Source organism: Alosa sapidissima, chromosome 16, assembly GCF_018492685.1.
Source record: "Alosa sapidissima isolate fAloSap1 chromosome 16, fAloSap1.pri, whole genome shotgun sequence".
In the NCBI taxonomy this organism is placed as follows: domain Eukaryota; kingdom Metazoa; phylum Chordata; class Actinopteri; order Clupeiformes; family Clupeidae; genus Alosa; species Alosa sapidissima.
Window position 1 is genome coordinate 20,492,975 of NC_055972.1, and position 13,133 is coordinate 20,506,107.

The 13,133-nt window shown below is 44.6% G+C and overlaps 1 protein-coding gene across 3 annotated transcripts in view; it reads left to right on the top strand.

Annotated features, from left to right (window-relative positions):
- The window catches only part of cdh23 (cadherin-related 23), a 248,528-nt gene that overhangs the window by 162,465 nt on the left and 72,930 nt on the right, over window positions 1–13,133 (top strand). For all 3 annotated transcript variants that reach the window (XM_042065046.1, XM_042065047.1, XM_042065048.1), the window contains exons 18-25: window positions 2,186–2,302; window positions 2,847–2,959; window positions 4,083–4,190; window positions 7,477–7,666; window positions 9,133–9,278; window positions 10,963–11,182; window positions 12,534–12,686; window positions 12,841–12,954. In XM_042065046.1, the coding sequence (XP_041920980.1) occupies window positions 2,186–2,302; window positions 2,847–2,959; window positions 4,083–4,190; window positions 7,477–7,666; window positions 9,133–9,278; window positions 10,963–11,182; window positions 12,534–12,686; window positions 12,841–12,954 (1,161 nt within the window). The remainder of the gene's footprint in view (window positions 1–2,185; window positions 2,303–2,846; window positions 2,960–4,082; window positions 4,191–7,476; window positions 7,667–9,132; window positions 9,279–10,962; window positions 11,183–12,533; window positions 12,687–12,840; window positions 12,955–13,133) is intronic.

Consider the following 13,133-nt stretch of genomic DNA (forward strand, 5'->3'; position numbering starts at 1 on the left):
CGTTGCCGTTCGTTGTTGTTTTCTTTTTGTTCTCACCAGGTTCTCGCTGTTGCCATCTCACTCTGTCTGCAAATCACTTTTCTGTCCGTCTTCTAGTCTATCCCTACACACCCACACCCACCCCAACACCCCCCACCCCCACCCCTATCCTCCACTGTTTTCAATTTCTGTAAAGCCTTACTGGGATGAATAATAATTGTTTTTGTCGGAGCTCTTTTAGAATGAACAGCCAAAGAGAAACAGGAGGAGTACAAGTGAGAACTGCCGGCCCACCCAGTTACAACAGAGTCTCTTAACAGAGCTCCTGTGGGAGATCACACACACACACACACACACACACACACACACACACACTCACACTCACACTCACACACACAGATACACATACACATACACACACACACACACACACATACACATACTATACACACACACACACACACACACAAATAACAGATTCATTTCGATTAATTAATTTGAGAAAAAATAACTGATTAAAAAAAATAGTGCAGATTAATCGATTCCGTATGACCTTTGACCCCGAGCCGTTCTAGTTAGTAACCATTAGCCTGTAAAATGAAGGAGAGAGAAGAAAATGTGCTGCCTAGATCATTGATTGGAACATTTACTTTTAAAAAACGGCCTGATGGTGTTGATAAAAATAAAGTGTTGATTAAAATAAAGTCCTCTGCAATGTCTGCAGCAAGGAATTTGCATATCAACGGAGTTCGTCAACTCTAAAGTCGCACATCAATGCAAAGAAATAGTGTTAACATTGAGGGGAGCGTTAATTTATTTTCATTGGGTCCCCTAGGTTATATCTGTGGCCTGAAATGCCTTGTACATGTATGTGAAAAAAGACTTCTTCCCGAAGCACTTTTGAATTTATTTCCTCAGCATATTAGGTCATATCATACAGTATATTATTATGGCCATTATTTGAACAGTGTCTTTAGAACTTTAATGTCACTAATGCTGATTATTCAATGATTAATTTGAATTTAAATATTTAAAATACTTTCACAGCAAAAATTATATATGCGATTAATTTAGATTAATTAATCACAGAGCATGTAATTAATTAGATTTTTTTTTTTAATTGATTGACAGCCCTAATATATACTCTTTTGATCCCGTGAGGGAAATTTGGTCTCTGCATTTATCCAAATCCGTGAATTAGTGAAACAGACACAGCACACAGTATACACACAGTGAGGTGAAGCACACACTAATCCCGGCGCAGTGAGCTGCCTGCAACAACAGCGGGGCTCGGGGAGCAGTGAGGGGTTAGGTGCCTTGCTCAAGGGCACTTCAGCCGTTTCTACTGGTCGGGGTTCGAACCGGCAACCCTCCGGTTACAGGTCCGAAGTGCTAACCAGTTTTTTATAAAGTATAAAAAACTCTGGGTTGACTGGGTTTTTTTTTTTTTTTTTTTTTTTTTTTTTAATAAGTATAAAAAACTCTGGGTTGACTGGGTTGAACTCTCACACACACACACACACACACACACACACACACACACACACACACACACACACTCACACACACACTCTCACACACACAAACATTCAGTAGACTGAGCAAGAGTCATTGGTTTAATCCTGAGTAGGATGTCCGGCAATTAGGTTAACAAGATATACAGTATAAAGACGGCAGTCTCTGGTGTTCAGGAAGCAGTTCAGTCTAGCGTAGGCCCCTGTCCATGATCCGGCAAATGGCAGGAAGATCTCAGATCCTGCTGATAGTAGAAGGCAGGGGCGATGAGCATATCTCCGGATAGCAAGACAGGGACCAGCTGGTGGCGGTGGGTTGGTGGGGAAGCATCAAAGTCGGCATGCTGAAATTCAGCAGAGAGATGAATGAGATACGGTGGTTTATTTGGCTATGAAATGGTTTAGGAGGTTCATTCTGTCCTCACTTTCTTCTGTCTCTCTCTCTCCTCACTTTCTGTCTCTCTCTCACGCTCACTGTCTGTCTCTCTCTCTCCTCACTTTCTTCTGTCTCTCTCTCTCCTCACTTTCTGTCTCTCTCTCACGCTCACTGTCTGTCTCTCTCTCTCCTCACTTTCTTCTGTCTCTCTCTCACACTCACTGTCTGTCTCTCTCTGTCCTCACTTTCTTCTGTCTCTCTCTCACACTCACTTCCTGTCTTTTTTTCTGGCCCTCATGCTGTCCGTCTGTCTCAGGGGCTACGGTGTTGTACGTGAACGCCACAGACAAGGACGCGTCGCGGGAGTTTGGACAGGCCTCGCTCATCTACGCACTTCAGGGCTCGTCTCAGTTCCGCCTGAACACGCGCTCAGGTCAGTCACGGCTCTGTGCCTGTAGAGCACACGTCACATGTGACGCCCGCTACTGGTCCTGTCCAGCAGACACTATGAAGAGTTCAGATGCAGAATCCTAGTCTAAATCCATTTGACCACTTTTATTTTAAATGATTTTTTTATCAGGCTCCTATAGGTTTTTGCCTACAAATCAATATTTCAGACCATAATGAGAGTTTTTAAGCAAAATTATTTGATTAATGTATGCTATGTGTGGAGAGCATTCACTCAACATCGTTATCTCATTTTTGATGGAGGTGGCGTTTAGAGGCGTTTGTATCTGAACTCTTCACTTGCATGTGTGGACATAGGTTTCATTGGAATGAGGTGCATAGTAGCTGTTTGTGTTGCTGTGTGTGTGTGTGTGTGTGTGTGTGTGTGTGTGTGTGTGTGTGTGTGTGTGTGTGTGTGCTTACAGTCATGGTTGTGCATCTATATGTGCATGTTGATACATGGTTGGTGTGTGGTTGTCAGTGTGTGTGTGTTTAAATACAAATACTGTACTTGTGTGTATGCGTTACAGGTGAGATCACCACCACAGCTCTCCTGGACCGTGAGGTGAAGTCCGAGTACATCCTGATCGTGCGTGCAGTGGACGGAGGGGTGGGACCCCTGCAGAAGACGGGCATTGCCACGGTAACGCATCCCCTTCTCATCAATATCCCGAGCTGGACACAGAGAAGAGGCTCATTAAGAATCGGCGCTATCTTTAGCCCACTGATGAATTACGCACGGCTTAGTGATTAAATTATCACTAGACGCCGGCACTACAGGGGTGGCCAAATTAAAAGGATCACACACTCTTGTGTCTTACAAGCAGGGCGGGTGAAACAGCGCCGGCTTCAAAGTTTATTAAAAAGCCATGAAACTGTCAATGCTAGTTTAGCTCTGTCAGCCGTATCGCCGCAAAGGTAAACCAAATGAATCCATCTTGGTATGCAAGACTCAGAGTCCTTTAGGATGCTCAGTGGTGGGTTAAAGCCAGGAGATTCTAAGTGTCTGATTAGGATTTCATATGTTGCTCAGTCTGGCGGTTTCACTCCATTTGCCATATCTTATCTACCAGGCCGTTTGAACGCCCCCCTACCCCACCCCTCGACAGGGATGGCTGGGTGACGTTTGGGTAAAAGACGTGGGGATGGAAGAGGGGGGGGACAGGAGACAGTAATTTTCTGTCAGACGAGTATCATCATCTCCAAGCGATGAGAGGGCCTCTACTTTGTGATTTTCTCTCCTCTAGTCGAGATGGAAGTGTCAGTCAAAGTGGCTTGTGTCTCTTTTATGGGGGTTTGTTGTCATTCTTCCTTCTACCCCTGCGGTTAGAGTGATTTTTTGGGGTCTATTTGCGCTCTCCTTCTCTCTCTATTTATCTTTCGTCTGTTATAGCACCCAGTAGCGTAGTGCATTGTCTTGATATGCAGTGACTATACTGTCTGTTTTGTTGTCATTATACTCTTAAATGCTTCCTTTCAAGTTTGTTTGTCTATGCGGATACATAACACTTGTCTCTATACTCATGTTTGTTTTTCTCGTCTAAACTGCACAAAGTGTCCTTGGGCTTGGAAAGAGCTCCTCAAGTAAATATGTATATCTGAATGGAGATGTTGTTGGTGATGAAAGGAGAGGGTGGCCTGCTGCTTCGAAGACACATGTGAATGTGGTGCAGTTTCCATGATCTGGCGTCTGGTCATTTACTGATAGTTTAACAAAGTTTTGAATATCAATGATTATAACCCACCCAACCCCAACCCACCCCCAGGTGAATGTCACCATCCTGGACATCAACGATAACGCCCCCATGTGGCGAGATGAGCCATACCTTGCCAACGTGGTGGAGATGAGCCCCATCAACACCGATGTCATCACGGTGAGCAGCGCCCCATACAGACTGCTCTATGCTCTGCCTCACTCCACACACACACACACACACACAGACACACACACACACACAAACACACACACACACTCTCGCCAACACACACACACACGCACACACACACACACACACACAAACATACACACACACACGCACACAAACACACACACACACACACTCCTCAGAGGCTCCTCTTCCAAGTGTTTTTGTTTTCTGTTGAGGCAATCAGTTGGGGAGTGTGGCTGCTGATACACTGCTGAAAAGAGCTCTTCAAAGTGTGTGTGCTCTGCTTGAAGCAGCATAACATGTGTTGCATCATGGTAACTCTGAGTTTCAAAGGAAATGTTTTCACACCTTTTTTTGGTAGACTTGACTGCTTCTGTGTCCATCTGTTTTTTTGGGGGGGTTTTTTTTTGAAGAATCATTTAGATCTTTTATACCAATTCCAAAAGAAAATGTGGTAACACTTCACTTGACAGGTGAGTTCATAACACATTCATAGCAGCTGTCATAAACTGCACATAAAGAATTCATGACTGTTTCATGAAATATGACTCAACATTCATACCAAACCTTTCATGAATGTGGAAGAAAGAACGACGACAACGTGTAAAAATAAAAGTCCATCAATCACAAAGCAGCATTGCCGTTTTTGTAAACTAGCCTACATTCAGCTGACCCGTATTGTGTAACCTGCATACTTAATCTCTCGAGCCTTTGTAAATATTTCATGAATATCTTATGGAGTCTACATCGAATGTCACTTTACTATACAAGTATTCATAATCACTGAGTTTAACACTGGGAGATAAACTAGCCTACATTCAGCTGACCCGTATTTGTGTAACCTGGAATGGTTGGACATTCCCAGTAGCAAAAGTTGAGAAATCATCTGCAAAGGTTACATCATAAAACATACATTTTTATAAAACAAAAAATATTTGCTTGACCATGTTCTGTGATTTTGGCACTGGAGTAGCCCATTGATTCAGATGTGACGTGATCAGGTTAAGGTTTGAAGCAATTGTTGGACTTTTATTTTAACAAGTTGTCGTCATTCTGTCTTCCACATTTACAAAAGGTTTGGTATGAATGTTGAGTCATCATGTCTCATGAAACAGTCATGAATGCTTTATGTGTAGTTTATGACAGCTGCTATGAATGTGTTATGAACTCACCTGTCAAGTAAAGTGTTACCGAAAATGCCCAACATCATATGTTCGCTGGGGGTTTTGGAAACTGCACCCTTGAAAAAAGTTGGGAGGATTTAATTGTACATGATATCAGGCCTACAGCCCAATTCTGGTCCAATTGCATTAGCCATTCTAACTTCAGAACAGGACGTAACTAATACGGGGGCATAGGGTGCATCATCAGACAGGGAGCAGGTAAGCAGACAGAGCCTGGGTCGTAAACAGCGAGGGGGGTTGTGTAATCTAGCTCCCCACCCTTTGTCCTGCTAGTGTCTTTGGCGGTATGCTGTTGCTAATTAAGCCCCTGAATGTCCATTCATTAGCGCGGTGCCAGCTAGCGTAATTAAGGAGATCTGATTGCTAATTAAAATGTAGCCTGCAGTCAAACGCATTTGTAATTACCCCCATGGTCGCCTGATGGAGTAAGGAGAATGCAGTCTCTCAGAATGTAAATGAAAGAGCAATGGAGACAGAGAGGAGGAGAGTAGAAGAGAGGAGGAAAGGAGAGAGGTGATGAGGACAAGAGGAGAAGGGTTGAGAAAAGAAGAGTTGAGAAAAGCAGAAAGGTGACAAGAGAGAAGGACGTGTCCATCTTATTCTACCCCTTCACAGTCTGACTATGCTGTAGGAGGTAGCCTATTTGAACCACAAAATATCCTCTCTAGAGAGACTCTTTCCAAACTGTCGAACTTTAACCTGCTCAGTTCAGGGATCATAAGCTGGAGGAATAATTTCTTATACTTACGCCAACACATGTCTTCAATATTGGAAACATAATTTACCGGGAATTCATGAAGCAACCTCTACCTGTTAAACCACAAAAGTCAGCCACCACGCCTCAGGCAAAGCTACCGAAATTGGGGGAAGGAGAGAGAAACAGAGAGAGAGAGAGAGAAGCCCAACTCTGAACTCCAAGTGCAGCTAATATCTAATTCAGTATGGTTCGCTTTCTTCCCCCGTCTGTTACAGATCATTACTTCACCTGTGCATCACTCGCTCACACTCAGGGCCGGGAGTTCAACAAGCACGGCAAATCTAGACATGCACCCCCCAAAGATTTTTGCTACTGGATTAAATTCAATTTGATAAATTTATCAGGTCATAGCTGTCTTTAAAGCTTGTTTTGACCTGTTATCATCTCTCAGTCTCCTCTCTCTCTCTCTCTCTCTCTCTCTCTCTCTCTCTCTCTCTCTCTCTCTCTCTCTCTCTGACTCTGACTCATTTCTTGTTTACATAGGCCTACTGTATGAGCAGTATTCTAATTGACGGTCCACAGCGATGCCCGTTCTCCCGCTTCATAATTCAACCTCCTTCGCAACCTTTGTCCCTCTAATGGCCAGTTAAGAGTTTTGAGTATTTCTTCGGCGGCGGCGTGAATAATTGATGGGCTCCTTTTAAAAAACTCGCTGCGTGTTGCCGGGTCTCCGCGCGAATAAGTCAGCGCATAAATCACACGGCCAGGCATCCTGTGGAGACACCGTGGCATGATTGAATTTTTCTCCCTCCCGAAGACGCTGGCTCGGACTGGAATCTCAATGCAGTTGAGCCTGACCCAGAAGGCTGTCGTGGAACATAACGCGATTATTAGATTACCACACCTTCGCCGTGTACTTGATTTTTTATTTTTTGGTGTGCACACTTATGCTAGTCTGTGATAACATTTGTGATTTGTCTCCTGTTTCCCGCTGTTTATTATTCCAACCTTCCTTTTAAACCCACCCCTCTCTCTGCAATTACCACCTGTTACTTCCTTATCCTTTACTCATAACACTTCTGGTTGTTTTCACTGGTCTATTTCTCGTTCCTTTGTCCTCTTATATTCGTCCTCTAACCTTGTGTCTTGTATCCTACTTTTTTCTTTCCTCTTTTTCCTTTCTTCCTTGTCTCCTTCCTTCCCTCTACTTCTTAACACGTCTACTTTCCATTTCTCCTCTCCTCTCTTCTCCTTCATCTCCTCTTCCTCTTTTCCCTTTGTCTTCCCCCTCTTCTGACCCATCACTCATTCACTCTTTTCATTCCCTCTTTTCTCATTCCTCCTCTATCCTTTCCTCTCCTCTCTCTCTCTCCCTCTCTTCTGTGCTCAGGTGTTGGCAGTGGACCCAGACTACGGGGACAACGGCACAGTGGTGTACTCCATCAGCCCCCCCAACCCCTTCTACACCATCAACAGCACCACGGGCAAGATCCGGACCAGCGGCGCCGTGCTGGACCGCGAGAGCTCCAACCCCCACAACGCACAGCTCATGAGGACCATCGTCATCTCAGCCACCGACCGTGAGTGTCGCGCATGCGCTTACGCACGCATGCACACACACACACACACACACACACACACACACCCTCACACACACTCATACACACAGATACACACACACTCACACCATACACAGCTCATGAGGACCATCTTCATCTCAGCCACCGACCATGACTCTCGCACGCACACACACACACACACCAATGACCATGAGGCTAGCATTCACCTTACACACGCACACAAACCCTGACAAACATGCACTTCATACAAACAGCTCAGGAGGAGCATCACCATCTCGACCACAAACCATTCCACATAACTCTTACACACACACACACACACATAGAGGGACATACCAGCCGCCTTTGGCCAGCTGACTACCACTATCAGTCACGATGAGCAGTTTTCTTTGTAAGGTGGCATCACCAACCATTCCCTGCATGCAGAGAAGAAAATAGTGGTGGAGAACATTGTGTCTCTGTAAAGGGGAACAACAACACATTGCATTTATATAGCCCTTGCCAACGCACCCAAAGCGCTTCACAGTGAAAGGGGGGGGGGGGGGGGGGGGGGGGCTCACTAACCACCACCAATGTGTAGCACCCACCTGGGTGATGCATGGCAGCCATTATGTGCCAGAACGCTCACCACACACCAGCTTGAGGTGGAGAGTGAGGGAAATAAACCTTGAACGGTATAGAAAAGAAAAACTTCCTCAGATTGTCCAGTGACCTCTGCTAACCCCCTGTCCCCTGTACCCTTATCCATGTGCTCGTTGATAAATGTAGCTGGTTGTTGTCTTAATCAGACACACACACACACACACAGACACACACACACACACACACACACACACACACACACACACACACACACACACACACACACACACACACACACACACACAGCTCCTGCAGTGTTGCCTGTGATATAGTAGGCGTGTATTGGTGATAGTGTTTCAGCACTCTCGGTGTCTCAGCATGGCAGTGCAGATAATCTGGGCTCCTCTCTCTGCTGATCAGTGGACAGCTCCGGGCCAAATCTCATCAAACACCCAGTTTTTCACTGGCGCTGCAGTTTTGCTGATGGCTTTGTATGTTTAGGGTGGGTGAGTGTGTGTGTACAGTATGTGTGTGTTTGTGTGTGTGTGTGTGTGTGTGAGAGAGAGAGAGAGAGAGAGAGTTGGATGTGTGTGTAGGGGGATTGGTGCTTATCAGAAGTTTTCAAATCCCTTAATGTCATAATATCCACTGTTTATTTCTGCTGCTTTTACTTTCATACCTAACAATATTTGTTCCTGGAACAGATCAATGTCAGTGTTGCAACATTTAGAGGACTCACCCTCTCAGTGCTACAGTAGAAATATTGAACTGTTTCTAAACTGAACAGAGATTCTGCTGCTTCTAAACTTGCCCTTGGGTGTTTTGAGAGTTTGCACAGACTCACGGTATCTACTGTATACTCGTCTCTCTGACGCCATCTACAGGTGGAACTCCACCTCTGCAGTCCTCGGTCAGCACCACTGTGTTTGTCAACCTCCTGGACCTGAATGATAATGATCCCGCCTTCCTCAACCTCCCATTTGTTGCTGAGGTGCCAGAGGGCCTCCCGATTGGTACATCTGTGTTCAGGGTGAGTGTCTACAGTAATTACAGTGATTGCATGTGAATCACACAGAGTGTGTGGTATATACTTAACTGAACATAAGGGTAATAAAGCCTGAGAAAGTATAGGGATTACGGAATAATTTTTATTATGAAGTTTCTATTAAAATGAACAGAAAGGAATCACACTGTGTCCACTCTGTGCCTTATTAGAGATTCTTGCTGTAATATTTCATGAATAGGCCTTACAGAGCAGGGTCAGAATGCTTAGGCATTAGTATTTCACTGAGTTATACAAAACTGTTGTAAAGATTCTCTTTAGTCAAAAGAGAACCAAGAAAGTGATGTATCATCTGATAGATAGATAGATAGATAGATAGATAGATAGATAGATAGATAGATAGATAGATAATTTATTGATCAAGGGGAAATTCAAGGCTCTCAGTAGCATACAGACATCACACACAACATGCACTTACAGCAGAAATGGTAAACATAAGTATATGTATAAACATATAACTAAACTCCCCTGTACAATAAAGACAGTAGAAAATAAGAAAGATAAGTAAACTAACACAACTAAATACTAAATACACTATATAAATTAAATTAAGAAAGTCCAATGTGCTTGAGGGTGATCAAGCATAAGACGCTTATAGTGACAGGGCCGGGACTGGTAAGGTGCTAAAGGGAGTGAGTGTCATGGTGAAGGTGCAAACAGTAGTCCAACCATAGTCCTTTAGTTATGTGTGCATGGCAAGGTGCTCAAGAGAGTGAGTGTCCTGGTGAAGATGCAAAAAGTAGTCCAACATTAGTTCAACAGTGCAACAGTGCAAGAGTAAGGTCTAGAGACCAGCATAAATAATATGGACGCTTTGAATGGAAGCTTCTCAAATTAAATTGCTACCAGATTAGAAGTTCTTGTTGAGTTCAATGAAAGTGATCGCAGAGTTTATCTGCAGGCATGGTGGGTGGGGGTAGTTCAGTTGTGTTATAATCACACACTGCTGGTCCTGCAGAGTTCCTCTTTTAAAGCAACACCAAAGAGTTTTTTGTACCTTAAAATAATGTTTCCAAAATCAGTTCAGTGGTTCATCAACTCGTAACAGGGTGAACGGCACTTCTGCATTCGCTTCACAGCCCTATAACCGCACTATGTAAGTTTGCCAGATCGGGTAGCGGATCTGTAGTTGAGACTATATCTATAGTTGAGAATGAAATGAGACATAAGAAACTACAAATTTGACATGCTTCTGATCACGCAGTACATCATACTTTCATGAAATCATGCAACATACTCTACCTTGTCTGCGGACATCGTTATTCGCAAAGCTGGTGCTGGATAAACAAATAGCGTGCAAGTGACAGAGGAAAAGTGCTTTGGTGTTGCTTTAAACATGTGCCCTAATTTAAATGGTGGGCAAAGTGCAAAATCTAAAGTCTAACTAAAGCTAATTTAGTTCAAAAACGAAGCAAAATACTATGTACCGGTAATACAATGAGCAGGATCCTAAGTACAAACATCGGTGGACCAGTTCAATGCTCCCACATTACCCCACAGTAGCTTCAGTTCAGTACTTATACTGCAACACACTTTGCTCACTGAGCACAACACAATTTGCTCCCACTTTGCACACTTTGTCCTCCGTCTTTGAGATTAGGTCCTATTGAGTGTCCCATTCTCCTCACACTATCCCCCTCCCGCTGCGCAGGTCCAGGTGGAGGACCCGGACGAGAAGGACAACGGCGCGGTGACCCTGGTGCTAGAGATGGGCATGCCGCGCCTCGACTTCACCCTCAACACCAGCAGCGGCGTGCTGATATCCACCGTGGCGCTGGACCGCGAGCGCATCGGCCAATACTACCTGCGTATCCTAGCCTACGACGCCGGGAAGTACCCGCGCACCTCCACCAGCACGCTCACCATCACAGGCGAGACGCCGCCGTCACACACCTCCACCTATGCTTTTGAGTCAGACTGTTGCAGATGCACACCTACGACTTACCTAATCACCACGTCATAGACGTACACACACACACACAAGCACACACACACAAGCACACACACACACACATATAAGCACTCACACACATAAGCACACACACACACACACACACACACACACACATATTTTTGCTAAGAATTGCAAGATGAACAGCATATGAAAGAGATGAACAGAGATGAAAGCATGCAAATGCACCGACACCTTCACCAGCACCTCTTCAACACCTTCATCTACACTGGCATGTTTTTTTTCACACCTGTAGGATCGATAGTATCATGTACTCCTTTTAGAACTGAGTTTAAGCCATTGCCAGAGACTTTTTAAATGAGGAAACACAGAACTCAAAGAAGCTCCCACAGAAATGTATGGGGTTAGTTCGTAACGCAATCATGGCAGTCATCTACACATATTCCTCCCCTTACGCCACCAAAAGTTGACACTTGAATACATCGTGTTGTGAGGTTGGTGTTGTGAAGCTTTGCGTACGCGCAGTTCTGCCCGAAATAGATGCCAGAAAAGTGCCCAAAATTCATTGCAATATAGCCGCTGAGTGGAGGGACTTGCCTACTAGGACTTTGTCATACCTGTAGGTTCCAGTGATTTTCGAACAGCCAAGGGTCGTTGTTAGGTATGATGAAAGCAGAGTGCCTAAAAACTCCATAGCTGTTCTAAAATCACTGGAACCTACGGACTCGAATGGCTTTTCTTAAACATAACACCTACTGTATACCTGGCAAGATTTGGTAACACTTTACTTGACAGTATCGACATAAGAGTGACATGACACTGTCATGAACACATGACACTGTCATGACACATGAGCCTATGACACGTTCGTGAAAGATGTCTTATGTCGATATTGTCAAGTAAAGATAAATGCACAGCAAAATACATGTTACAATTTATTAATAGATAATCATTCTTCATATGCTTCTTCTATAAGAATGGTTCCCAAGCAATGTCAAGACACAGCAACGCTAACGTTTTGTCAATTCATCGTAGCGCAGTAGAGAATGAAATGTGATCAACATGAAGGGTTGTGCTGGGTTTTACAACAGCATCAAACACAATTCAGCCAATCATAATTAAGGGCCAGAACTATCCGTTTTAGAATTGTTTGTTTATCTCTTTCCAAAAACTATAATTGTGCCACCACAGGCCCACTCCTTTTGGCTTGAACTATTAAGCCATTTTTCCTTCTTAACACCTTTCTCTCTCTGTCTTTCTCTCTCTCTCCCCCACTCTTTCCTCTCTCTCTGTCTCTCTTGCTCTCTTAGTGATGGACGTTAATGATGAGACTCCCACCTTCTTCCCACCCGTGTATAACGTGTCACTGCTGGAGAGTGTTCCGCGGGATCACATGCTCGTGCAGCTCAACTGCTCCGACAACGACGCCGGTCTCAACGCTGAGCTCAGCTACTTCATCACAGGTGTAAAACAGGACTTGTGTGTGAGCGGGTGTCTGGGTTTGTGTGTGTATGTGTGTGTGTGTCCATTTATGTGTATGTATCTGTGGCTGCTCCCATTTGAACTACTCAAGTAAAGCAAAATGTGTGTGTGACCTGTGCTGTGTGGGCCATGCAGGGGGGAACCAAGATGGGAAGTTCAGTGTCGGCTTCAGAAACGGGATTGTGAGGACAGTAGTAGGACTGGACCGGGAGTTCCAGGCTTCCTACACACTAGTCATTGAGGCCATCGGTGAGTCAGTGTGTGTGGGTGCCTGTGCGTGTGTGTGTGTGTGTGTGTGTGTGCCTGCGTGTGCCTGTGTGTGTGTGTGTTTGTGTGTTTGTTTGTGCGTGCATGCATGTCATGTGCCTGTGCCTGTGTGTACTGTACTTGTGTGTGGGGGTGTCTGTGTCTATGTGTGTGTGTGTGTG